The sequence below is a fragment of the Pezoporus flaviventris genome, unplaced genomic scaffold (assembly GCF_033815535.1).
Source record: "Pezoporus flaviventris isolate CSIRO_AGI_PZ_B2104156 unplaced genomic scaffold, CSIRO_AGI_Pfla_v1 ptg000036l, whole genome shotgun sequence".
Lineage (NCBI taxonomy): Eukaryota > Metazoa > Chordata > Aves > Psittaciformes > Psittacidae > Pezoporus > Pezoporus flaviventris.
The window spans coordinates 14,845,656-14,873,393 of NW_026892584.1; the positions used below are offsets into that span (position 1 = coordinate 14,845,656).

Genomic DNA, 27,738 nt, shown 5'->3' on the forward strand with positions numbered 1-27,738 from the left:
CAACCTCCCCAGCATTAAGTATCAGTTGAACTCATCTGGAAGTATACGACCTGATTTCTGAATACACTCAAATGCTGCTCCACTCATTCCTACCATTTATTTCACATCTCTCTATACATGTAAGTTTCAGTTCCAGTCATCCTCCCTGTACCTTTTCCCTCACCAGAGTACCTGCGTACTCAGAACAGTAACATGTGGCACTTTGAGGGGCACGATAACTAACAGAAATAGGAAAAGGGATGCTTATCAAAAGGCAGAAGATCATAGTGCAGAAATATTCACCTGTGCTCTTAGTGCCTTTTACCCTGATGTCAGGCAAAGCAGTGTTTATACACCTTACTCATCAGCCCAGTAAAAATACAGACCCTTCAATGTAGCATGCCAAGTAGCAGTAACGTTTGATTAGATACTGCAATTACACTTAAAAGTATACAGTTCTAGATGTGTTAGAAGAGCCTGTTCCCAGAAGACTCAGCTCTGCTTTCCCCTTCTCCTTACATGGGGAAGAAGGAGTCTCAGAGATAAGAACAGATGATACTTTGTTTATATGCAAAAACAACAACAAAAAAAAAACACACACAAAAAAAGGCATTAAACTACACTGCAAGGTAATGGCTTCTGTAGCAAACATCTCTGTAGGAAGTTTCCTATAAAGGCTGCTTCCCTGGGCCACTCCAGATAAGTCCTTCTTTCCAAAGCCTGTCTAGTTAGTATGAATCAGACACTATTAAAGACCCCAGAGACGTTTCTTCTGATGGTTTCTGTTCTGGCAGATGAAGAGAACTGTAACAGGGGTTCTTTAGCAATTGAAAGTAAAAGGATTTGAGGAATGCAGATCTTCCAATATTGCTACAGACATCTAGCATGACATGTGGTACAGGGAAATTCATGTCTTCCCTGAAGTCTGTGTGATTTTGATCCCTGATTAATAAGCATTGTCCTCAAGCAAGATGGAGCCTGGGTGTTATCCTAGGGCACAGCTGAGAATATTTTATCCAAATGACAAAATGAGTGGCAAGCATTTGTACTCAACACCAAGTTAAAAAAGAATATCCTGGTAAAAAAAAAAGAAGAAGAAAACCTAAAGGTCATTTCTGTTAGGTTTCTTTTCTCTAGCTGTGAAATCTGTTGCTGAACAGTTTCTGCCCACTTTCATAGCACCGCTGCCCAAATGTCCAGGCTTACATGACTCTGTTTTCCAGGGGGAGGCAGAGTTTGCCCGCATCATGAGCATCGTTGACCCTAACCGTCTGGGTGTAGTGACGTTCCAGGCCTTCATCGACTTCATGTCCCGGGAAACAGCAGATACAGATACTGCTGACCAGGTTATGGCTTCCTTCAAGATCCTGGCTGGAGATAAGGTCAGCCTCCACACCTTCCTTTCCTGCATCTGCATTGTTCCTGCTTCCCTTTTCTCTCGTCACAAAGTGTCAAGGGAAGCACTGTGTAGCGTGGAGGGTATTTTCACAGGAACACTGTGCAGTGCTGGAGGAGTGCAAGGCTGAAGTGTGGGTTAAAGAGCAGCCTGCCAAAGCACTTGAAAATCCTGTTCAGCTGTCAGTCAGAACTTTGCTGCTCACTCTTGCTTTATTTAATTAAGAGTTTGGTTGTGATTTGTTATTTTAAAATGTATGAACAAATCCAACAGATGGGTCTTGATTAGTCTTGAAAAACTATTAATTACTGACAGTTGCAAACTTGAGATGACCTTTCTCAGACGTACAGGTGTCACTATCAGTTGTTACACAAGCAGTAGTAGATTTTCATTGAAGAATTGTTGTATCTGCAAGAGGAGCATCTTTTAATCATAGAAATAGGTCAAAAGAAGGAAAACTTACAGGATGATACTAAAGGTGTTAATTTCCTGAATTCGCATCATCAAATGGATGGAAACCAATTGATAGAAAAAATATGTAACCTTGTTTTTCTTATATAACAATCCCTACTAATTTTTTTTTTATGTAATTGAACGACTAATATGTACATATGCTATTGATATATCTCTGTATTTACTTTTATTCATCTCACTTGAAATGTCAGATAGCGTTTCTCAGATGGTAACGAGTTACCCTTAAATACAGTACTGGTTTCTATTTTCACTAACAAACTTTCATAATCTATAATGTAGAAACCCATAATGACTGTCCTTTAGGCACCTACATGACTGAAGCCAGTCCTCTCCTCTTTCAAGACCTGAAAAATCCACATTATTCAGATAAGCAAATCACTGAGTGTGTGGGTGCTTTTGGATAAAAATTATTAACTCCTTTACTCTGTACACTAAGTTAAATATACTTGTCAGTGTTTAATACGCTCTAGTGACTATAACATGAATCAGACAGTATTTTGTTATGAAGAAAAACACCTCTTACTCCAATCATTAAGCTGAAAGGTGGGGGCTGGGGGGAAGAGGGGAGAATAAAAAGTCTCAAGAGAGAGAGATGGTGTGAAACTTGAACCACTGTTCAGACCCGCTGCAAATGCCCATGAGTCAGTTACCTGAAGACAATGTACTGGTTAGCAAACATGCAGCTACTGCTACCTACTGCACGGAGAGAAGCCAAGCTACCTCAGCTCAGCGAGTCTCCAGAAGCTGAATTTATAGTAGTTTCTCTTGCTTATTAAAAATGTCTGCTGTGAAAGGCAAGCATTGTTGAGGGAACTGTGGAAGCAATACAAAGTGTTTGCTTGTCTGCTGCCTGCATTGGTGCCACCAGCCAGAGCTAGTGGGGAAGGCTCCTTTCCTTGCTCTCAAGAGAGGGAATGGCAGCTCCCTAGCAGCACAAGCAGCTGTTACCTCCTGCCAGTGAGAGACAGGATCCAAATGAAATTTCTGCTTCCTCCCATTTGCTTTCAGCAGGACCTCCACTGTCAGCAGGAAGGCACAGTCTTACACAGACAATTACCTTCCTTACCTCCAGGTCTTTTCCATAGGTATGCTGGTACCTCTCCTGCAAAAGCAATCTTTCTGTCTGTTGTAAAAACCATTTTCTCGTCCAAACAGCAGGGAAGAACTGCATTTCCCCCCAGGGTGTATGTGCAGAGAGCTCCCTGTGTGGGTGTACAGTACTAGTCTAGCTGTTGGGGCCCTGTCCCTGACTGTTGTCTGCTGCCCTGGTGGGGCAGGGGGTGGTTGTCTCTCTGAGAAAGGTCAGTTTTCTTAAGTAACCATCTCCTTATCGTTTGTCCTCACTGCAGAACTACATCACTGTGGAGGAACTACGGCGGGAACTGCCTCCTGATCAGGCTGAATACTGCATTGCTAGAATGGCACCCTACAATGGCCGTGATGCTGTACCCGGTGCCCTGGATTACATGTCCTTCTCCACAGCGCTCTACGGTGAAAGTGACCTTTAACTTTTTTCTGTCCCACCACACGCTCCCTCCCCCTCTCCCGTCCAACACGCCCTTCTTTCTCTTTGCAAAGCAGCCTCTGCTCCGCTCTTTTTGTGTTTCCCTGTTTTGCTTCAGATAACGGGTCACATTTTTAAGTGGGGGGGAGGACATTGACATGGCACAGCCTACCTTGCCCTTGGAATGACAGTTTACAAAATTATTTTGTGCAAAAAAAGTTACATTTTAAAAAGAACAGACATATTTTATTATAGAAAAAGGTATTTTTCTCCACCAGATTGAAACTTAAAAAGAAAATGTTAAAATATTGCACCAAATATTTTTTGTTGTGACACAGAAAGTCAAGCACAATGTTACATTCCATCCTTTCCAAAAAGAACCAAACAACAACAAAACACCACTTGTTCTGTTAACTTCTACATTTACGTATGTCTCTCTTATCACGTTTATCTTGGGAGGGGGGAAGGCACACAAGTGCATGTGTTTGCTGGTTCACTCATTTCATGAAAATATTTTATGATAAACTTTTGAAATTGCTGTGTTTTCTAGGGAAAAAATAATGTACACAGCTCGTTTTCATATTTAATTAAAAAATACAATATGCCTCCTATGTTTATCAGTGCACAACTTTTTTTGTTGCTGAGAGTTGTCTGGTTTCAGAACATGAAGCTTGAGAGTTGGTAACTTTGATATTGCTTGTCACAAACCATATTAAAAAATTCTTGTGATAACAATTCTAGACTATTCATTTGTATAGTAAAATTGTTCATTCCTATTTAGTTAAAACAACAATCATGATGAAGAGAATCCAAAATGAATGTTTTTTTTTTAAATTGAAACTACAATTCCCCCTCCCCCCCTTTTATTCTTGTTGAGTGATGTTGGAATTTTCAGAGCTTTATGACCACTTTAAACTAGCAACTTTTATATAATTTTTAACTACCCCTGATAGACCCACATCTCTAGGAACAATATTCTTGTTATTCCTTAAAAAACAGCACAGAATTAGTTACTAGACCTGTGCAAACAAACAACTGCTGTATCTTAAACCATCTACAAAAGATTCATCCTCTGTTCCATGCTCAGCATTAAATATCTCACTGCTTTTGATATCACATCTTCTGACATTACAAATTCTTCCAGAGACCTCAAGATCATCTTTGTATTGACATTCTAAAGAAACCAGTCTTCAGAACAACTCCTTTGGGACCGTTAATGAGTCATGAAGTGTATACACACATATGCATGCATGCCTGGAATGCAGTAAAGGAAAGCAGCTAATTCCTTCCCAGCCATTGCAGGTACTACAGGTGTATTTCCTAGCCTCCCACAATATTTTTCAGGAAACATGGAGTTAGCAGCAAAAAACATCATTACTGCTTCGTGATACGTTTCAAGTGTTTTTTACCTGTAACCACATACTGCTGTCTCTAGTCCTAAAGGCAGTTTTCACTTTGACATAACAACTGCAGGAGTGGAGAATTCATGCACAGGTTCACAAGGAGCTCCTGCAACTTGCAGTAGCATTGCCCTCTGTTCTCCAGTGCAAAGCTAAGTCCTGAGGAAGACGTTGTACATGGTGGGTTGGGGTTTGGCGCAGACCTTGAGCAGGCCAATAAAAATCACAGCAGTGTGTTCTGATGTATCCCAACCCGGCAGTATCTGCATACTGTATTTGCTTTAATAACCCTGTGTACTCTTCCACAGTAGTTGCACTGTCAAACAAACGGTTCTCTGTGGTTGTACCCACTCTAAGAAAATGTAATGATACACTTTTTTTTTATGCTTTTATTTTACTTAAACAGTAACACCAGGGGTGGGGAGAATATCTGTTGGGGTGTTAAATGACCACTCTCTGCAGAAAAAAAAAGCATGTTATTTCACAATAGGGCTGGTAAGGGAGCATAGGTACACCCTGGCCATCACCTTGGGCCTAGGTCTGCTACCACTCTGAGAATGGAGCCAAATTGGTTTAAATGATCCTAGTGACAGTGCTCTGCAAGTCCCTGCTTGGAGATTCCAGCGGTCTTTACAAAACTTGTTTACTGAGCTGTGGTAGTGTGTGCTCTATGACTAGGTTCCACACAAAACTCTAGCTGGGTGTAAGCATTCCTGGGTTTATGAGACAGAAAACAAGTGGCTTGTCCATGCTCACACCACACACTGGTAGCAGTGTGTGGGCTCCAGCATTGCTAACACTGCTGTACGGGTGGTGCTTATGCTTAGGTGGCATGGCCTTTGACAACTGGCTACAGCCTCCCTGACCTGGCCTTTCCCACCAGGCAGTAGGTAAAACCTCCCCATTCTCACCCCACCTGAGGAGCAGGATCACTAGCAACATGTTCACCTTCCTCATATGCAGCACAAGATATATCTTGGGCTAAGTCTCTAGCACTTAGTATGCTAAAATTTGAGAAGAGCCTTTTGTCTCAGGCTTGTGTTTTTGCAGCTAACATGCTGTTCCTTAGCCAAGTCCTGACATCAGCCTTTCCAAAATTTGTCTCTGGAAGCAGCTGTTTGCAGCTCAGTGACTGTTCCTTCCTCTGCCAAGAACAGAAGCAGAGAATCCACTTCAAGCTCACATCACCTGTTCAGGGGCAAACTGGTTTTGTCAGCCCACCATACTCACTGTTTCCAGGCATAGAAGTTGAAATAATACTTTCCCAATAAATTAAACATTTTGCTTTCATGGCTGCTGCTATCTTTGGCTGCTGAGATCTCGGTACCAGCCCCAGCATGACTGTCTGACAGTATAGGGGCAAAAAACACATCAGTGTCAGACCACATGGGTCTGTCTTGCCTGCCAGAATGTCAACCACGTTTCCAAAAGCCTCTTGAGTCTATCTTGTGACTGTTGCTTGTCTTCAGTGCTGCCAGCATCTGGTTTTGGAGAGGAGGAGCAGAGGCAGGAGTCTCAGAAGACAATGAAAGGAAACTAGTCTGCAACCTTGAATGAACTTGGTTTCAAAGAAGTATTTATACATCTGTGAAGGATCCATCCAGATGAATCAGACTGGCTGTATCGGGGAAATAATGGAGAGAGTGAGGACTAAAGAGAGGGTGACTGTAACAGCTGGAGAAAAGGAAGAGCTCGAACTGAAACTACTCATTAAGATACTGGAATGCAGGCATGATTTTCAGACCATAACAAGATTATTTGTATGAGATTACTTCCACTACAGTTGCTGGGGTAGGAGAGATTTTTTTCCACCCTCTGGTAGCCAAATACTAAGAAAGCTTAATCCAGTTGAAATAATCAAAGTGCCGAGGTGACTGAAAGTGACTCTGGCTACTGAAAGAGTTGCTACTGTGTAAACCCTTAAAATGCACTGCATCAGCTCTAAGCTGCTGGAAAGTCTTCACATAATAAACCTAGATTAACAAAGTCTAGGGCACATCCTGAGAACGAACAGGTAACCAGAACATTCCCCAGCACACACCAACAAAATGTGTTCAGTGCTGCAGTCAGTAAGTCAGCCATTGTGAAGGATAGAGCTCAATGATTAGATCTTGGCACAGGGAAGGATGCTTATGAACCCAGATCCTCATGGTTTCGGAAATCAGTTAGCAGAAAGAACCCTTTCAGGCCCCCAACAGAAGCAGGGTTTAGGTGTTTTCTATTAAACAAAGGGTAAAATACAGAACAAAGCTTAAGGGTGGGAAACAGGACCTAGAATGCCTCTCCCAGGAGCACAACTGCTAAGTCTGCCCTGATACTTGCTCTCCCTCAGTTGTCTGCTCCACAGTGGCACAGCTTGAGTGAGAGGAGCCTTCCTCCTCCACCACCACGGCCTCACACTGTGGTTAGAGCACTCTGTGGCAGGTGGGAGCCCGAATCTTCACTCTAAGGAATACAGTGGACACGTGCCTCCAGAGCAACGGGTGTTTTAAACCCCAGGCCATTTTATAAAACATAGCTGTTGGTCTCAACATGTCTTCTGGCAGCTAAAGAAAAAAACAAGTCCTAGCTAGTCCTCCCTAGAAACAGATGTTGGCACTTTTCTGTGAGCTCCCAAATGGAACGAGGCTCTGGTTTCCCAGCCACAGGGAGGGTGCATTTGGACTGAGCATGGGCAGAATATTAAGACCTAGTCTCTCACCACTTCCTCCTAGCAGTTCCTCACTGACTTGCTAGCACGTGGGCATTTTTGGTCCCAAAATGTCTACCTTCCCCTGCATCCTGTGCAAATTCTGGCTTTAGGTCCTGGATTCCATCTGTGGTGCTGCAGTGAAGGCAACCAGTGGCAGATCAGAGAACTGAGCCCAGCTCCGTCACATTCCAGTTTTAAGTGCTGTAGTCATCCTGCAACTATCTCAAACCTCTTTCCAGATCCTTCCTGCCAGTTCCTCGCTTGCTGTTATGGTTTTTAGTATGAGCCCTGTGGCTTTTGTTGTACAGATTTGTAAACAAAAGGATTACTTTAAACTGCAGAGTTAAGACAGCATTTTATACCTTCTTTATTATCAAGCACATTTAAACAATACTGCCATCACTTTAAAGAAGAATTTCTCTCCTGCTACTTCTCACTTGAATAGGGCACAATCTCTAGCCTGTGGTACTGAATCATAACATCCTGCTTTCTGCTAAGAGAAAATAAGATGTTTTCTTTGGGAAAGCAAGAAAGCAGTTCATTTACCCCAGCAATCAACATATTGTGTTTTTTAAGTATCCTGATTCCAGCTAAGTATTCATTTACATTTGTAGGTGTGCAGTCAGGATGCTAATAGTTCCCAGTGGGCTGTCAGATGGTCTTCTGAGACACCAATCTTTCTGTGCAACCAAAATAACGAGCAAACTAAGCCACAGCTCTATTACAAAAGTTGATTTTACACATGATAGCTTCCAGAAACACAACCCACACACTAGAGGCAATGCTGCAGATTCTTCTAATGATATATTTCATGCCTTTTACCACCCGTGCAGAGTGTCCACAACCAAGAAAGGGAAAAAAGGACTCCAGCACAGTTCAGGCACTGCCAGAGCAGCCGGAGCCACATTCCAGATACACAACCACATTCTTCCCCACTTACACCACCCCAGAGGCTGCAGAGATGCAGGATAAAACCAAAAAAGCTTTAATTTGGCTTCCAGCATGACTTATCTTCATTATTGCAAATAACTCAAATCCCTGTTTCACCAATACCATTCCAAGACTGCCACCTAAAGAGTTTTTTTTCTCCAAGCTTCTTGCATAGCAATTCAAGCACACAGTGACTCCAGTGCTACTCCTTCAGGAGTCCAGCTCTGCTTCTATGCAGAATTTGCACAGTAAGAGTCACAGGGTTGCCATTTTGAGCACCCTGGATACATTTTGAGCATCTTTATCTTTACAAATAAAGAAGTAAAACAACAGAACATTGTATTCTAAATGGTAAAACATACTTGTTACAGCTACCCACTTTTTTGTTTTAACAACAGCTTTGTTATGCTGTCACATCACTTCATTTTCTTACCAAAAAGAGTTCACCCCAGTTGCCTTGCAGCCAAAGGGACAGAATGCTGGGCTGCGTAAGTTGTAACGCTGCTGTGAGGCCAAGGCAGGTGACCCTGCCCCCAGCACTGGTGAGGTCATGCCTGAAACCTAGTGTCCTTCACTGGCCTCCCCACACAAAAGAGCTACGGACTTACTGGAGCAAGGCCAGCACAGGGCCACAAAGATGGGTATGGGACTGGAGCATATTATACAAGGACAGATGCTGGGACTGCTCAGCTTGCAGAAGTCTAAATGTGTGTAAATACCTGATGGGATGGAATGGAGAGGAGGGAGCCAGACTCTTCTCAGTAGCATCCACTGACAATTAAACCCCATGAAATTTCATCTGAACACTTGTTTTTACTGTAAGGGTGGTAAAACACTGGATTGGGTTGTCAGGAGAGGTTGTGGAGCTTCCATCTGTGGAGGTATTAAAAAGCTGACTGGACATGGTCCTGGGCAACAGTGGGGCTTGGACTAGAGGATCTCAAGGGGTCCCTTCCAACCTAAACGATTCCATTTATTATAGATATTGAATGTATAATTTATCTCCATCCTGAAGAATAGTCAGAGGACAAAAAAATTGAATGATACAATGCTATAAATGTAACTTAGATTTTTGCTCCAAGTTAAATCAGGAAATCCAGACATAATGCTATCAGATATGGGGGGAAATGAGCAAAACAAACCTCAGATGTATGTTAGGAATCTGGATGGTAAAATTTAACAAGCTATGTTATACTTAAGAAACAGCAATTTTAATCCTCATCATCATACCGTGAACTCTCTTGAATTACACCGTAAGAATTCCATGAGTCCATCTCGGGCACTGACAACCCAGAGTAGTGTGCGGCACGTACACGCACGGAAAAAACTGCTTCTGCCTAGCACTCCATACAGGCCTCTATGTTCACTGGCCGCTTTATCCCCACCCAAGGTTTCCCCCTGGTGTCAGCCATAGCAGCAGTATTGCGGGTTTATCCAAAGGCCCGAAGTCCTGTGCTAAAGACATGAAGGTGGCAGGGACTCGGAAGCAGATTATGGGCGGGCCACAGCGAACTACAGCTGGCAGAACTGTGGCTGCTGAGCTAACGCTCAACACTCCGGCGGAACGCTCTGGCAGTGTCTTCGCTCCTCCACTTATAACTCAGCACAGGCTGCCAAACGTTTTGCCATGTCTCGGTCAGAAGTCACGGGCAGTTCAGGACGCAGCACAATGGCCGCGGGGCAGCGGGCAGGCGTCGCTCCAGCGGAAAAGGAGCACGATTTACCTCAGGGTGCCCCCTCGGCGCTCCCCGCCTCGCAGCCCGAGATGGGTGCCCGCACGAGGCCCCGGCTGCGCCGACCGCCCTGACATGGCCGCCGCCTCTCCGCCCCTCCCCCCTCCTCCTCCCGGGCGGGGCGGGGGCGGGAGCGGTACCGCCGCGCTGCACGCTGGGGGTTGGAGTCGGGCGTTGGCGGTTGCGCACATCCGCAGGGGGCGCGCGGCGGGGCTGGTCTCTCTGAGGAGCGCGGCAGCCATTGCGGCCTCGGCCCGGAGCGGACGGTTTCTTCACGGCCTTCACGACTCAGTGCTCGGCAACGGTGAATGCCCGCTCCTGTTTGGCTCGCTCGGTGGCGGGAGGGCCGGGGGACGGCCGAACGCTAGGCTGCGAGCGGGATTCTTGCAGCCGGACCCTGCTGCGGGGCGGGGATGGGCCCGGCCTTCCTTGTGGAGGGATCCTGTTCTCGAAGGCCTCGCTGGCGCCGCGCAGCGCCGCTAGGCCGCTGCCCGTTGGGTAACCGGGGCGCGGAGGCGTTAGGCCGCGGAGGACGGCGCGCTTCATCGCCGCGGAGGGGAGGGCTGATCCTGGTCGGTTAGGTCGGAGGGATGGCCGGGAGCCTTCGGGGCTTGCAGGCTAGTGTAAAGCTTTCGTGTCCGCCGGAGGGGCGATCGTCACGGGGAGGGCGGACGCTTCTGTGCCGGTGAACACGGACGGTTTTTTTCCGCCTTTGTAGGCGACCGGGCCTACCCAATTCAAAAAGACGAGCGAGCAGCTGGTCTTTCGGTGCGGGCCCTTGCTTTTCTGTCCCTATGTGGTATCTTGTGAGCCAGCGAGCAAACGCGGTTTCATTGTGTTAGGAACAACGCGTGAGACTCTGCACCTTTCTTGTATCGGTACGGATCTCGAGATCTCGCATCCATTGTGCTCCCTGATGTTCGAGTAAATAATACATGGACAGATCGTTTGCACATCTTATACTGTATCTGCGACAGTTTTTCAGGCAATTCCATCCACCCCATGTTTATTTCTTTCTGCGATTCTTGTTTTGCTAGAATTGACAGCTATAAGTATTGAACAGCAGTTATGCAGTCATTTTATAATCTGTCAAACCTATATCGTTCCCAAAATGAGTGCTTGTTGATAAAGTGACTCTTCTTACCGTGTTTTAAAGCACCTAGTTACGTAAGTCTGTCCTTCCTGTGCAAAGGCCTGTCCTGCCCTTAATACCCACTGCTGGCCTTGTCAGTGTTTGTGTGGTCAGGGTGCATCAGGGAAACAATATGTTGGAAGACTAGCAACTCTGTGAGGGAGCTGAATTAGTCCTTTGAGCTGGATTTCTATGTGGGCATAAAAATGCAAGTGAGCTCAAAGGAGGAATGGTTACAAAGGGCAGCATAGGCTTTTCTAAGTCAAGAACAAAACTTCTCACGTGAAAGCAGTTAAATAGCTATCACCTCAGGACGTGATCTGGGGACATTTTAGGCTACTCGAGGAGTGTGCTGACACACATTTACCCCTTGCCCTATAAGAAGGCCAATACTGTGTCTTCCAAAGTTCTGGCACAGCTCTGATGGCACAGTAAAGCCGAGTAAAGAATCTAATCAATTAGATGGAAGGGAAATCACGCTAATTCAAAATACTGCATCCAGATTGTCTTGGACTACTTTCACAGCTAACGTGACACGTTGTCTGTTTACTCTGTCTGCTTTACATCCCAGTATTGTAATATAAGGTCATGTTGTATTTTTGCTCCTTAGGTCTTGGATTCTTTTGGGTTTGTATGAGCTCTGTGAGTGAGCCAAATTATTACTATTTTCCAGTTACAGGAACTAAAAAAAAACCCAAACCTAAATCGCATAAGCTGAAAAAGTGACATACTCAGCGTAGATAGTGGAGCTTCCGTAAAGTATCTCAAATTATGTATCCTGCATTGATAGTTTTCATAATTTTAACGTCCAAAATAGCCTCTGGTTTTGTCATTGTTGAAATTTTGTAATAATAAAACATTTGTTATTCATAATTTGTTTAAGTTATTTTATGGTTAATGCAAATCAAAATAGTTTGATGGCTGCCTTTTATCTTTTGAATGCTAATATAACTTTTATTGCAGCAGTTCTTTCAAGTGAAAGCAAAAGTTTGAGAATGTTACACTAATCACTGGAGTAACAGTTTAGTTTTTGTTGGTTTTTTTTAACTGCTGCTAGCCCAGTAAGTTCATTGTGGAGCTTATTGATTGGGGGTTTTCATGCTCTGTGATACAAAAGCCTTATTAGTCTAAGAGCAAACAAAACCATTATTTCAGCTACAAGAACCCTTAAATTTATATGACTAGAAAGGACAAAGCTGAGAGTTCTGCATAGGTTCTGCTAGAAGTCAGTAAGACAGGATTTTATGACTTCTCTGGCTATAGAGAGCGGGGGATTTAATATATATACCTGGAGAACAGTAAGATTGAATCCTACTTAACTGAGATTTCTGAGATGTAAAACATGATCTTAATCAACCTATTTTAAGTTTGTTAATCTGATAAACGGTACTGGGGTTTTTTTTAGCATCAGCCTAAAGATGAGTGGCTGCCGTGTCTTTGTTGGACACTTAAGCTCACGTGCTCGCGAACGGGATGTGGAGAAGTTCTTCAAAGGATATGGACGCATAAGAGAAATCCATCTAAAAAATGGATTTGGATTTGTGGTAAGTAATATCTTGTTTTCCTTTCTCTTGCTTGCAGGTACTAGCCTTGCTAGGCTCATGTCAAAGAAGGGAAGATACTTTAGAGAATAGTATTTCCCATGGGAAATGGAAAATATTAATATACATTTCAGGCTGCTTTTCAGATATTAGGATTACAGTTTTACCTGGTTTTGGCTGTTTTTTTCCTCAAAATCTTTATAATATTCTATCCACATTAAGTACATTGTCTGATCATAATCTTCCATGGATTTTAATTTTAGCATTTATTTCAGAAGACAGTATAGATGTCCTGTTACAGCATTACAAAACTCGACAAAGTCTTGACCTGGAGAAAAGTTTATACAGAATCACTTATGTTCCTCTCTCAGTTCTAGTCTGCTTGGTTTTATTTCTAAGTAATGACCTGATATAAAAGCAAAGTAGTTGGCTATGGCAGCAGGTGAACAGCTGTAATAGGTGCTTGCTGTTGGATTTAACCAGCAGAGCTTTTAACTCTTGTGTGGCTGAAGTAAGGCGTATTCACCATCAGTACCATGTTCACAGGGCATATGTGTCTGTCAAACTATTAAATGATATACACAGTTCATACTGTGTTGGATCATACCACTGCTTTCTAGAGCTTTATGCTCCTAAACTGTTGTCCGAATCTTTATAGCTTTACAGATTTCCAAGTTGACTCAGGCTCAGCCAGTTCCTTAACTGTTGGCTCCTGAGAGCAGAGAATTAGTTGTTCTGCAGCCCTGAGTTCTAACTGGAAGTGCAGCTACTGCTTACAGTGGTAAGCTACTATGGTAAGCTTATATGCTGTTTGTTCTGCCATGATCAATCCCTTGGGTGAAGCTGTGGGGAAAGAATGAAACAACAGGCTTTGCCTACTTCAGTGTCATGCAGGTATTGCTTCTTGACTCTTACATGTGCTGGTTCCTGATTGCCTTGCAGTATCAGCTGCTACTTGTTGACTGCCAATAAGTAAATACCTGCCTCGTGAAGTCCAGAGATAAAAGGCTGATCTGGACGTGAGCCTGAGTTTATTTAGAGTGTCATTTCCAATTGCTGCTCTTTCTTAATCACTTTTTCTTGAGCATTCCTCTTTTCTTCTTGGGCAAGACTGTTGATTCACTCAGGAGCTACTTGTGTTCAACTCCTGTACATGAGTCAGTCAACTCTCCTTCCTCTCTTCTTCCAGTTCCTAGGCAGAAGTATTTTCTGTTCAGTGCTCACTAATAAGCTTGAATAATTGTCTCATAACTCTGTCTAAAAATTTTAATTGTTCTCATGATGAAGAGTCTATTCCTTACATGTGATCAAAACCTTCCTGACCTTTACATGTCATACTGTCACTGTGCATCCAGCTGCGTAAAGCCCTTCTGTCAACCTCTAACTGTGTTCTAGGTTTTGGAAGACTGACTGGATCCCCTTTGGGCTGCTTTTTCTTCAAGCTGAGCAAACACAGCTCTCTCAACCAACCTTTCCTCCTCCTCAAACCTTGCGATCAGTTATGGTAGCCCTCTGCTGGTCTTGCTCCAATCTTTCTTGAGCTGGAGGGACCAGAACTGGACACTGTTCCAGGTGTGGCATAAAAGTTGCTAAGGTGGAATAATCACATCCCATAGTCTGCTAGGTGGTGCAGCCCAGGCAGAATATGGTATGCTTTAGTTGCAGCAAAGCCACATTGCTGACTCGTGCTGAGCTGACTATCCACAAGGAGGGTCTGTCTCTTCATGTCCTTGACAGCAGAGCTGCACTCCAGCCACTCAGATCCAGGCCTGATTATTCTCTTCCAGGTGCAGGACTTCACTGTCGTCATGTTTTGTTAAAACTTGCAGTTCTTGTTGGCCTAATCTTTCAGCCTATCAGGGTGTCTCTGTGTAGTGTTTTTTCCTTCTGTTTTGTCTATTTCTCCTCCCACTGTAGCGTCGGCCACAAATTGGTGAGGGTGCAGTCAATCTCATCATCTAGATCATTTATAAATACATTGAATAGCATTATCCTTTGCAGCACCTCACTTGTCATGGGCTGTCAGTTCATCTTTGGGTTTGGTTATTTAAAATGTGTATTTATAAAACCTCTTAAAAAACCAGGGATTTTGATCTTAACATTTTGGTAGTGTTTAAAGCATGTTTCATTGTGCTTAATTGAAATAATTGCTTGATCTTTGAAACTAATTACATTTACTCAGATTTTGTAGATTTCAGCACAGGATGTTTTCAAACTTCAGACCATAAAACTAGTATGTGAAGCAAGATAGATTTGTAGACACTCGGTTTGTTAGAAACTAGCTGAAAAAATGGGAGTTGTAGGTGCTAGCTATTGATACTCTTAAATGCTGGGCCTACATTTATTTTCTCAATATAATCTTTGCATCATCATGCAGGGATGTGTGATGTTTCACTTGGTAGTGAAACAGATTCCAGTGCAGAAGGGGGAAGATTGCTTAAGCCGGTATTGCTTCTGAAAGGCTGTTAATAGTTAACACAAATGCTTTCTTCAACTTGAGGAACTGCTTCTCTGTTTGTTGCTCTTATGCTGTGCTTCCATAGTTTTCTTTCTCCATGCACATTTCTGGTTCAAACAGCTGCTTGTTCTCACTGCCTTTTCTTTCCTTTCTTCCCTTGCCTCACATGGAATTCCCCTGTTGTTCAGCCACATAACAAACCTACCTGGGAAGCTGATCTAGTAGAAAAATAACAGTCTTTTCCCCCCCCACCTACTGCACAAAGTGTGCTGTTTTTTCATTTGGATAGGTTTCTTGACCTAGTTTCCTGCAGAGCTGTACAAACAGCTTTGCCAAGAACCAGTGGGCTGGATAGTGGGCAGAGGCTACTCATGCTGTCTGAAGTAGCTTTGCTGCCAAAAGTGAAGTGACGGATTCCATTGCAACAGTATATGGAATTGCATATTCTAACTGATCCAGACCCATAGGTGGTAAGTGCTGAAGAGGGTTTTATGTTTCTTACTCTTCTTGTACAGACTAGTGAGCTTAATTAGCTCAGAGAAAAATCAAAAGGGTGTGTTTGGTTGTTTTGGGGTTTGATTTTTCTTTTCTGATTTACTCTGTCAATTCAGTAAGAATTGAATCAGCCTCAGAACTCTTCAGAGGATTTTGGGAGTGCACTGCTTTTTTTTGCAGTTGATCAGTTCATGGCTGATCATTGATTTCCCTTGTATGTAGGGCTTTGTTTTAAACTGTATGCCTTGAGGTGATCCCACACACACCTCTCTCCCAAAAAGTATTTTGGGTATTTCTGTAATAAGCCAGGTCATTCAGTTAATTTATTTTGTATAGGTCCTGCAAGTAGCTATACTGAAACAACTGAGGGAGGCAAAGGACTTTGTGGGGTGGAGGGAGAAGAAATGGTCATGAATGGGAGCATCTTGGTTTTCAGTGATAAATGTACTAGGAATCTGCTTCTTTGTTCAAAGTTCTGGCTGATAGTTGCTTTAGCAATGTAAAATTTAAAAAGAAAACCTTTTTTGTAGCATTTGCATATACCATGCAGGAAAAATACGGGTTTATTCCTTATTCTTTCTAGGAATTCGAAGACCACAGGGATGCTGATGATGCAATTTATGAACTTAATGGCAAAGAGCTGTGTGATGAAAGGTAAGTGCAATACCATAATTTCCCTTTAGAACAGCAAAAGTGCTTTGCATACAAATACAGTGCATTAGCTTGTGCTCTGACGCCCATTTCTTGTGGCTCTGTGGTGGGATACACCTTCCATAACTTCATCTAAAGAGATTCATTGGGATCTTGGCTGTATATAGTCTTACATAAGGCAAAGATAGTTTGGGATTGGAGGAGAGATGGTTTGGGATTGGAGGAGAGATGGTTTGGAGTACGGCTGACTGTTTTCTCCACTTGCACTTATCTCTCCTTCAAAGCTAACTCAAGGTCTTGTCACTATAAATATAAGTAAAAATGAATTGAATTTGTTTATCTGCCTGTTGATATTGGAAGATAAGTTGATAGCCTCTCATTCAAAATGTTGCCCTTCAGTTTGCAACAATGTGGATTATAGTCAATGTATGTTACGGTAATTTTGATTGTGGAAGATGGGTTTAGGTCATTAGGTTGTTATTACTTCTTTTGGTACTTCTTTTGGTTTCCCTCTGTGATTACCCTTCAGCTCCAGTTGAGCAAATTCAATTTTCAGTCTGAATTACAGACCTGTGACAATTTTGGTGGAAATCAGAGGGAGATGAGTAAGACAAGACAATACCAGTGTTCTGGCTCTTTAAGAAACATCAGTGACTGTGTTATAAATCATTGCTTGCAAGGGCAAGATAATTCTTGTTTGTGCACAGTGTGCCTGTGAAAGATTTAAGTCAGTGTCCAATCCCTAAAGTTTGTGTTACAGTTTTTGTTTGCTTGTTTTATTCCTCTCCTAAGGGTTACAATTGAGCATGCGCGAGCCCGAAGAGGGAGGGGCAGATTTCCACAACGGTTCAGTTATTACCAGTCACAGAGTGGATCTAGGTAGGTGGTCTGGACTCTGTTACCTACTAACACAGTAATTTAAGACCTGTACTGAAATACTGTTTTCTTCCTGTGGTTGGAGTTAGGGATCCAGCTCTGTTTCCTTGTATGGCTTTGCAAGAGGAGTTTCATGTTCTCAGACGTTGGAGGTCCACTACTATTATTTACGTCCTCTGGCTGAGTAGAATCTGGATTTTAAAGCAATTTAACTGTCAGAGAGATTCACAAACTCAGTATAAAGTGCTCCCTCTCTGTGTTGTAGGCAATACAATGGTCTTGCTTCCTGCTGTTGTGTAGATGATGTGAAGCAGTAATGCTGCAGTTGGTTTGGCTGTCCTTAACATGGAATCAAGAAAAATGCCAGAGCCTCTCTTTTGATGCTTTTGTCATTAAACTGAGCTTACAGGCTAGGTAGAGTAATTGTAGAGCCAGTAGTTCAGGGTATTCTCTGCCTAACCAAACTTTCATATTTCCACCTCTATGGTTATCAAAATGCTTACTTCAGCACAGCATACAAAAGGAACTGTAATTGAGAAACCAGTGCTAAGGCACAAGATACCAGCATGCACAGAAGTGTTTGAATACCAGATGACTAACTTTTCTGACCAAGCAGGTGCCTTGTGGAAGGAAAGTCTCTGCCCAACAACAGAATCTGAAAATCAGGACGTAGCTCGTATCTAGAATACCTGTAGTGGACATAGAATAGCTGTCAAATTATTCACATTCAGTGATTTGAGCCAGTGGTGAACTTTGCACTAGCTTGCAGCAGAGCTGGTGAAAGTTCTGCAGATTTGCATATATATTCCACCAAACAACTACACGGTACATCTTTGTGCTTTATATCTATCTGTGTGAAGTAAATATGTATGGAACAATTTACTCTGTAGAAACATTTCTATCTGTGGCCTATGCAGAGTAGAGCTTGGAAGGAAGACAGAGACTTAACTGACATAAACCTCTGTGTTTGTTTCAAAGTGAGAATTGCTGCCAGTTACAAACCAGTGTCTGGAGCCTCTAATTTGCATATGCAAGTATGCTAATTAGATTGTTTTTTCTTTGGTGGCAGTAACCTTGATGCGGTATAATTGGTCCGAGGTCCAGGCTAAAAGTGGACTTTTAAAGTAGGAAGTGTGATTGGAGGTTCTGGGCATCTGACGTTGTAGTCATGTTCATGACGTCAGACTGCCGATGCCAGACAGGAAGACTGCGGTTTGCAATAATGGAAAAAATGAGACTCAGCCTGCCAGTTTTGGGACTCTGGGACCTCTGTTTAAATGCCTGGAAGATCTGGATGTTCTGAAAAAAATGGGGACACTTTGAGGTATGCCCTGAAGTGAAATTGCCTGTGCTTCAGTGTACAAATCAATACGCACAATTCAGGATTATGTTTGTATGGGAGGAGAAGGCGAGAATAATTTTCTCTCAGGTCAGTGTTCTTGATTCTTGAATTTTTTGGTAGTAATACAAAGTAGTGCCATTGTTAGAATCCCGCATAACTTATCAAAAGGCTGGCATACGTTTTCCCATAGTTCTCAGGTTCCTTTGGATTCAGAATGATCAGGATTGGGAACAGAACTGACTTGCAAGGGCAGTATTTTTTCCAGGTGCCTTACTGTTCTGTATGAAAGTTTTCAAGACACATTTTTATTTTTGAGAGTGTCTTTAATTTTTGGTTAAGTGAAAAACATGGGCTTTAATTCAGGAACTAAAAACTGCTACTGTTGTTTCAGGGCAACCAGCTCTCATTTTACTAAAATAACAGTATTTCTATCCACAGAAATACCTGATAGAGGTCATGGTAGCATTTATAGATATTAACAAGAATTTAGAAGCATGAACTAAGATGCGTTTAAATTGTGCCTCCCATCTCCCTGATGTGAAGCAGAATTAATCCTACCAACTAAAAAAAAAAAAAAAATTTAAAAAATGGGTGAAATTAGGCTAATTCTCTCTACATTGTTTACATTCTACTAGGCACTTACTTTAGCGCATCTAGAAAAAATGGCAGCTATATTGACTACGTTGGTATAAGTTCTTCATTAAAATCCTTTTCAATCACTTCGGAGCATCTCTCTTCTTGTAGTGGACTGTAATTACATTCTTTACTAGGTAGAATCAGGTCTGCAGTCCAGCAACAAGGAAAATAATTAAATCTCTTAACAAACTATAGAAGACCTCAGACTTCCTAAATTCTGAATTTGTTACACTGGAGACTTTTTCCTTTTTTGTTTCCCTCTGAACTCTTGCAGCCGGTATGGACCTCCTGTTCGTACTGAACACAGGATCATAGTTGAAAACCTTTCATCCCGTATCAGCTGGCAGGTGAGTTAACATCTTATCTTCTTTTTTTACACCTTATTTTCCTATCCTGTAAATAGACTCTTCTCAGCCCAGTTTCTTAATAAAGCCATCATAAATATTTAACCTGAATTTTAAAATGTGCAAAAAAGCTCCAGTGATTGCTAAAAATTATCATTTAAACACTTAAAGAAGCCTTTTGTTTCACAGCCATGCAGGTAGCTCTGTAATTATATTTTGTACTTGGGAACCAATTCTTGCTTACTTGTGTTTACCAGCTGATAAAAACTTTCCAAGACTCTAGATTGTTTCTAAACTATTGAAGCATAGCATCCATTCAAACTATGTCACCCTTTTGTACTATTATACCTAGAAGTGTGTGCCTTTGTTTTTGAGTGAAACTTACCGTCTTATGCTTTGCAAAATATTTTGGTGACACGATGCATGATTAAGAGTCTGGTAATAATCAGTTCCTTTAGTTGTGTTATGAGTAGTAGTATACAGTCTATAGAAAGCTTACTTTTTAAAGGCACAGCAACAGATGCTATTGACAGAAGGTGAATGAATAGTGGATATTAGTCTCATTCATTAACCTTTATATTCTTTGACTAAAGAGAGTTCAATTAGGTTACTGGAAGATGCAGTAGAACATGTTAAATGTTCAAAGCCTTGGTCTTGCCGCTACATCCACATGAGGAGGCTGTTTGGCTTGCCTGGAGCTCCACTGATGTGTTTCGTAAGAGCTTGGGTACAGTCCATGCAGATAAACGGTTGAACTAGGTTTGTTTATCTTCTGCATGACAGGTTCAGAAGGTTCATAATTGTACAGTTGGGTTAATTATTGAATAACTGGAGAAAAAAGAAATAACTTGTGAGTTTTGGTGTGATGAGCACTTTTGGTGTGGTGAGCAAGTGGATTTAATCTGTGTAACTTCTGGGTGTGCTATACAGTGATGTATATGAAGAGATTGTTATAAAACACAGGACTTGGAAACAACAGTAGGGACCAGAAAGTAAGCCAGAATGGAGTGGTAAGGAGAACAAATCCTATAATGCTGTTTCGTGTTAAATTCATAACTTGGGGTGGGGGAAAATTAACATTTCTGTAACTTTCTTGTGAATATTTATAATGGCTTTATGTGTACTTACTATTTTAGACCGAAGCCCACCCAATTCAGATTTCATACTGATGAATCTTTAGGATCCTAATGAAATGTTTTAATGACTCTTAAATATATGATCAGTTAGCATAAGAGACTTGACTTCTTGATACCTGCCTAAATAGAAATCATTTGAAGCTAACATCCATATGCAAATTGCACTTAGTTTTGAAGCTGCACTGCTTTGATACTGACTATAGTACTTCTTGTAACTATGCTACTGACACAACAGATTAAAATAGCTAACACATTAACAGTAGTGGCATTGTTCTTTCTGTCTAATCCCTGAGCTTCTAGCAAGCACAATCGATACAGAATCTTGCTTTTAAACCTACATGCATATTTTATCTTTGGTTCTACCCATTCTTTGAGAACTTCTATCTCCTTTAAAGGTTATTGTGTTTGGATATTTAACAAACTACAAACAAAATTTATATTCAGATCAGTTTCATCAGATTGCTGTCTGTAGTGTTATCAGATACTCTTACATCTGATTAGCAGACAAACTGTCAGAATTCTCCTCTACTTTAGCAAACATACATTTCTGCATGTCTGGAGCTTTCCAACCACCCTCATTAGTTCTTCAATATTTGTGAGTTTTCAAGCAGTTGGGAAAAGCAGACCTGTGTTACATCAAGATGTAATTTTTAATACGTGTTTTTTCTACTTATGGTTGTCTTACACCTCATTTTCCTTTGCTGCTAAGGACAGCAGCACATTCTGTGCTGTTTAAGGTGAACCACAACAGTAAACTTAGGATAAAAGTTGACTGTTCCACTGGTTAAGTAAAACCAGGTAACTTTCAAACATTCCTCTAATAATAGCAAATAGTATGAGCTTTTCAAGCACATGCAGACTTACTCTTTTTTGAGCAGTAATGTTGATGTCTTAATCATGTTGACATTATTAGTACAAGTGCTATTTCATGACGATGATCCTTAGGATTCAGTGTATAGTCTGACAAGTCAGTTTTAAAGCCTGTTTATTGAATTAGAAAAGAATTATGTAGATTAACATTTTCTAACTTCCTTTTGATTTACCAGTCCTGGTCCAGTAAAGCTCTTACTGACTTGAGCAGAGCCGATATTTTGTTCTTCGTCTCTAAACAAATACAGCAAGGTTGAAGTAATACTTCTAATGGTGCTGTAGGGCCTATTTTCCGTTTACTGTTAAGGTTTCTTTTTGTTAAGCACATGTGAAACAAAGTATCTACTAGTTCGTGTATATCAGTTTTTAAAATAAATCTTATCAAATTTTCATTTGAAAGAGTAGATAAAACTAAGTCTTCTTATATTCTGTAGCAAATGTTCTAAAGTTTTTCTTGGCTTTTTGTTTTGTAGTCTTTTCTTCCTTAAGCAGATTTCTAACCAAGTGCATTTTGAACCTCTTCTAACAACCTTGAAATGGTTAACCCTCGGTTTTCTGGTGTGGAGGAAAAAGAACCAAAGATTTGGGGGTTTTCTAGTGGCTGAAATTCTAGGGTTTGGCCTGTTCTGAATTTTCCTTTTGGTTCCTATGACACTCCTGTTTTTTGGCGATCTAGATCTTGGTTTGCCTGGGTTTGATCTCGATTGGCTAGCACAGATCATCCTCGGGTTCTTTAGCCACTTCTGGAGACTATGTCCAGTGCTTTCAGGGCCTCTGGTACCTCCGTGAAGCGTATTGCTATGAGCCATCACTCTGCCTTTCTCATGTAAGAGAGTTCCTCTTGGCCAGCTAGGTATTGGACAAGCAGCTCTTTGCTTAAGGTACCTTCTTATATCATCTGCCACTTGTGGTGTGTTGCGGTGAGTAGTCTGGGATTATAAAATACCAGATATTGTTTGGTAAAAGTACTGCTTTAATTTATACAAATGTTTAGCTTTTTAGTGACCTTTTACATTATTTGTTTGTACTTTATCCTATTGCTGAGCAAGTAATTTTACAGTGTCTGTGTGTTTAGCCTCTATTAATTTAAATACAAGGGTGTCTATTGACATAGCACTGTAGTGTGACCGATATTCAAGTGAAATATAAGAAAAATCTCCTTTGGAAAATTATTAATTATATAGTAAGTAACTACAACTTTTTGCTTTGAATTCTGCTGTGACGTTGGGGGAGGTGACCGTATAGAATGAACTTGTCTACATATGCTGGATTGTCCTTTAACTGGGGCGTTAGTCACGAAAATCTTCATTTAATACTCATTTTTCCATCTGTAATAGTTCCGTTTTCAATGCATATGTTGGTATTTTAAGTTTTGCATTATGTTTTCAGAACAGCTGGTTTTGGGATGTAGAACAATTTTAAAAGCAATGTTTTAGTCACTGTAGTTGTAAAAATAAGGGGTCCTTTTATGCAGCTGCTATTACAAAATGTCTAGTTTTGTATTATTTTATTGCATTTTACTACAAAATGCTGCTTCAAAAACTTTTAAATTATGTGTGTATTTATATATATAATATAAACATTAACCTGTTTTAGAAGGGAAAGTTTTAGGGAGGTATTACTTGCTGCTAGCTGACTCATTTGTGTCCTGTTTATGGCTAAAAAGTTAACTTTTGCTGCAGGACTTGAAAGATGTCATGAGAAAGGCAGGGGAGGTGACCTATGTGGATGCTCACAGAAACAACAGGAATGAAGGGTAAGTTCATTTTGTGTCTAAATGTGTATGATAACCAAAACTGTTAAAGGCAAGATTATCCTTGTAATATAAAACAAACAAAACTTAAATCTGTGGTGTGGCTTAGATGCTGAAATTTCTCCAATTCAGAAATAAAGCACAGTCAGTAAACAGGAGTTCAGAAGTGGTATGCAACTCAGTCTCTACTCTCTACTGTGAACACTGTGTCAAAGCAGAAAGGGAAAGGAGAAGAATACAGTTTCAGCAGCTGAGTTCTGCTGTCTTTAACTTAGGGTTATTTATGTATAATCATTTATGATCTAACTCCTGAGGCTAAAGTACTTCCTGTCTGTGGCCACTTTGCACTGTTTCAGCAAAGTCATGGGAAATTAGTGTAACCAGTCTCTATAGGGAATAGCTAGCTCCCTGCTCTCCGTTCTTAGTTCTGCAGACTAAAGGTCCTGCATGACAAAGCAGCAAGGAGGAGGGAATTACAACTAGTGTCTGTGCTAGAAGAACAGTGCTCTAGAGCTACTGCAAGCAAATGCTACTTAGTTTTTGTTTGGGTTTTGGGGGGTTTTTTGAGAAAACAAAAAGACAAATGGATTTTTCTATTCACTGTTAAAAACCTGAAGAGGGCAGGAGAGCCTGCAAGTATATTTTGATTCTTGGACAGCTTTAGAATGCAGTTTAATGGAGGATTGAAAGCTATTTCCTCAGCTGGTGTGCAGGTATGTGCAGCTTTCTGGATTTTCTCCCATCTCATTGCAGAGGAGGGTTCTGGTAATGTTTAAGAAGATGTGAAAGGTATGGATGGCTAAGACTGTATCATATTTTCTTGTTAACCACATTAAAAATTACCTTTCAGAAGATAAAACATCAAGCTGTGAATCAACAGATTGAAAAAAGCCCAAACTTGTTCTTTCTGCTTTTTTCAGTTTCTCTGAAACATCTTGTTTTTCTCTTGATGGTGTACAGGGTTGTGGAATTTGCATCTTACAGTGATATGAAGAGTGCACTGGAAAAACTGGATGGCACTGAGCTGAATGGACGCAGGATTAAATTGACTGAAGATCACAGAAGGCATAGGTATGTCACCTGATCTGATAAAATTCTGCTGAGGGCATGGATTTGGGAAGTACCAATGCCAAAGTTTTATAACCCAATTCTGTGGCTCCAAGCTAAGTACCACTGCGCAGGAGCACTTCCTAGTACTGTAAACAGATTTCAATAAGAACAAATCTGCTGAAAACAGGCTAAAGAGAACAGAGTAAGGAGAGTTTTGTTTTTGTTTGTGGGGTTTGTTTTGTTATTGTTTTGTTTTTTTGTTTTGGGGTTTTTTTTTTTAGAATCATGAAGTCATAGAATGGTTAGGGTTGGAAAGGACCTTAAGATCATCTAGTTCCAGCCCTCCCACCATGGACAGGGACACCTCACACTAAACCATGTCACCCAAGACTGTCCAGCCTGGCCTTGAACACTGGCAGGGATGGAGCATTCACAGCTTCCTTGGGCAAGATTTTTAGATAAAACTTGGTATTTAAATGAAGAAAAAAAAAAAGGTATTCAAAAGCCTTTTAATTTAATGGAACCTGCTTCACAGTCCTGTGAAACATCTCTCAAATTGTGAAAGCCAGCTTTCTCATGAGAGTAAAAGTGGTGAGCTTGCTTGCATTATTCCCAAAGTACTTCTGCCATTTAGTCATTAAAAATCCATGTTAGCTGCAGCTCTTTCATTGTTTTAATTAAAAAATAAATCCATTTCTTCTGATGGAAAAAGGGACACATAGCTAGAAGAGGTGTTAAACTCCCAGGCCTTAAAGTGTGCTGGTGTTTTATGCTTTAGAGACTTCTCGTAGCATCTTGAAAGAAACCCTTACTAATTTACATGGGTGTTTCTAGAGAGAACAAATACCATAGATTTGAATTTTCTTTTTTGGGCTTTTCTTGATAAATGGCTGGAAGTTCCTCCCCTAGGGGTGGTGGAAGGCATCTTTTATTAGGCAGTTCATACTTTGCCAAGCTAGCAGAGAATGTCAAGGCTAGCAGCTCCTGATAGCAGAGAATGTTAAGGCTAGCCTTGGTCTAAGAAGTTGTGATGAAGCATAACAGAAATCTAGCAGCACATTGAAGTAAGTGAACATTGCCTAGTGCATTCAGATGTTCAGATGGATGTGCTGTGCATGCAAAGTAGTTTGGAATTTAAACACAGAGTATTTTAAATTTAGTAGGAGGTGAGACTACAGCTTTCAATTGTGTTTCTCCAGAAGCAGATCACGATCAAGGAGTTACTCAAGATCTCGCAGCAGGTCCAGGTCTACAGGATCTTCTAGATCGGACAGCCGGTCCAGGTCCAGGTCAAGATCAAGGTCCAGGTCCAGGTCTCGCTCTCGATCCCGGTCCCGATCTCGATCCCGGTCTCGTTCTCGCAGTCGTACACCTAAAAAGAGTTACTCCCAGAAAAGCCACCGCTCCAGCTTGCTAGCTTCTTCCCCATCTCCCTCTGCTTCCAAGAGAAAATCTCGTTCTAGGTCGAGCTCTGCTCATAGCCGTAGTTAACCTGCTTTTAGAGATCTCTTAATGCATTTAATTTGATTCAAGTTTCTTGAAGACTTGAGGCAAATTGTACATGAGAACTGGGAGGGGAAGAGTTAACATGATGAAAGGGTAACCTCCTCTTACATTGCCAAAGTGCCTGTCATCAAATAGGCCATCTCTGTGAGGAGGGGCTCTCAGCTTTCTCCTTTCAGTGAAGTCTGGAGTGGGAAGTCGCCTTTATTTTTTTTTTTTCCCTGCTATTAGTAAACATTTCTATCATAGATATATTACATACACATAACGCTGAGGTAATGGGATGAGACAATATGCTGCTTTCTCCCTTTCTTGTTCTCCACTTCACCCCTCCACCTCCAAGGCCTTTGACTTCCAAAATACTATGTTAGCTTTTGTCCTTGGTATTAAGTCCGAGAACAGGAAGTATAGATTTTATTCCTTTAAGGTTCTGTGGCTACTTTTCTGTGTGAGAATGAATGGACCAGCTGAATCTAGTTTAGAGTTCACTTTTTTTTTCCCCGTTGCTTGGCTTAACAGGATGTTTTAAGTTCCAACTTTTAAATGACCTTGATAATATGTTTAATTTGACAAAGATGTTCAGGAATACACACTGGTTAGTTGAACGTTGCTCATTTGGATAGTGAATCAATACAATGTTAAGCAGTAATGAAAGCTGGAATTTCCCATTAAAGTAAGACATACTATCTGGATGTCAGGACTGTTGGGAATCCATTATAATAATTTTCCAGTAATTCAGTAGTATGTGGTATTGTATGTAGAGGCCTTATTTGACAGGTGACTCCATAAAACTGCACAGAAATGTCAATATGCATGTCCATGTTTTTGATGTTTATAAAAGTGACATAGCTTTCATACCCAAAAGTATGATACTGAATAATGTGTGTATGACCAGCATTAGTCTTGATGGAAAGGAAGGTTCTTTTAGTAATGACAGCAGCAAAAAATCCCAGGAAAATTGTAGTCAGTTGTGACAGAAAAAGTGAATCGTGTTAAAGCATAAAGAGGGTAATTTCTTTACATCTCCTGAATGCAGAGTTGTTCTGATTAATAGAAATTTCCACTGCAAATACTGTTCTTATAATTTGAAATTAGATAATTTTTTTTTTTTTTTAGCTTCTGTATTGTTAAAGAAGGGAAACATTTTTGGAAAACTATGTAAATTAATCCCAAAGTCTTAACGTGTGTTTAAATGTACCATTCCTAATAAAATAAAACCTTTTTCTGGCTTACTCTGCTATTTTGTTCAGTAATTTTACTGTGGCTGTTGTTCACTTCATAAAATCTTGCAAGAATGATGAGAAGAAAATTTATTTGAAGGTGTAGCCATGTGGCAGCAAGCAGAATGTAAACTAGAAACCAGTTATGATGCAGAACAGATGCTGCCTAATAGGAGGACAGGATGGGATTTTATTGTCATAGCCATCAGTGGCTGTTTGAATGGATGGCAAATTGTAGTCTTTCTGCACTCCTTGCAGACAGTTCTGTGCAATACCTTCTTGTCTACCAGTTCAGCAGAACCAACAGCCAAACTGGCAGTAGTTGTTGGAGTCTTTCTATAGGTAAAATTGTCACTTTTGAAATACGGTTCCAGAGGTTCTTATCTTGCCTGAACTACTTCTGTTCATCCCCGTCTAGAGCAAGTTAATGCTAATCATGTTCTTTCATGTTTGGCTTGATGGATCTCAATATGCCAGCACTTCAGAAAGTACACAAGGAACAAACAGAACTCACTTTGCAGAGGAATCTTGCTAGACATGACTGCTGGGAAAGCTGGGTATGCTCAGCTGTGTTAAATATCAGTGTTGCTTGCTTTTATATTTGTAACATTATCAAAAAATCC

General features: G+C 41.2%; 2 protein-coding genes across 8 annotated transcripts in view; both read left to right on the forward strand.

Annotated features, from left to right (window-relative positions):
• The window catches only part of ACTN1 (actinin alpha 1), an 89,825-nt gene extending 85,737 nt beyond the window's left edge, over nucleotides 1-4,088 (forward strand). For all 6 annotated transcript variants that reach the window (XM_061463275.1, XM_061463277.1, XM_061463279.1 and 3 more), the window contains 2 exons: nucleotides 1,203-1,361; nucleotides 3,199-4,088. In XM_061463275.1, coding sequence (XP_061319259.1) covers nucleotides 1,203-1,361; nucleotides 3,199-3,357 — 318 coding nt within the window. In that variant the 3' untranslated portion in view covers nucleotides 3,358-4,088. The remainder of the gene's footprint in view (nucleotides 1-1,202; nucleotides 1,362-3,198) is intronic.
• A 6,169-nt stretch (nucleotides 4,089-10,257) lies between these two features.
• Nucleotides 10,258-27,127, forward strand: LOC133274283 (serine/arginine-rich splicing factor 5-like). Of its 2 annotated transcripts, XM_061463282.1 has the most exons (8): nucleotides 10,258-10,412; nucleotides 12,646-12,784; nucleotides 16,318-16,388; nucleotides 17,178-17,264; nucleotides 19,514-19,586; nucleotides 23,272-23,345; nucleotides 24,303-24,413; nucleotides 25,592-27,127. In XM_061463282.1, exons 2-8 carry the CDS (start codon nucleotides 12,659-12,661, stop codon nucleotides 25,881-25,883), a joined length of 834 nt encoding a protein of 277 aa, XP_061319266.1. In that variant the 5' UTR covers nucleotides 10,258-10,412; nucleotides 12,646-12,658; the 3' UTR covers nucleotides 25,884-27,127. The 2 variants fall into 2 exon arrangements, 1 of the variants encoding a protein (XP_061319266.1); XR_009745094.1 differs by lacking the exons at nucleotides 24,303-24,413; nucleotides 25,592-27,127 and adding an exon at nucleotides 22,266-22,509.
• Nucleotides 27,128-27,738: the final 611 nt, after the last annotated feature.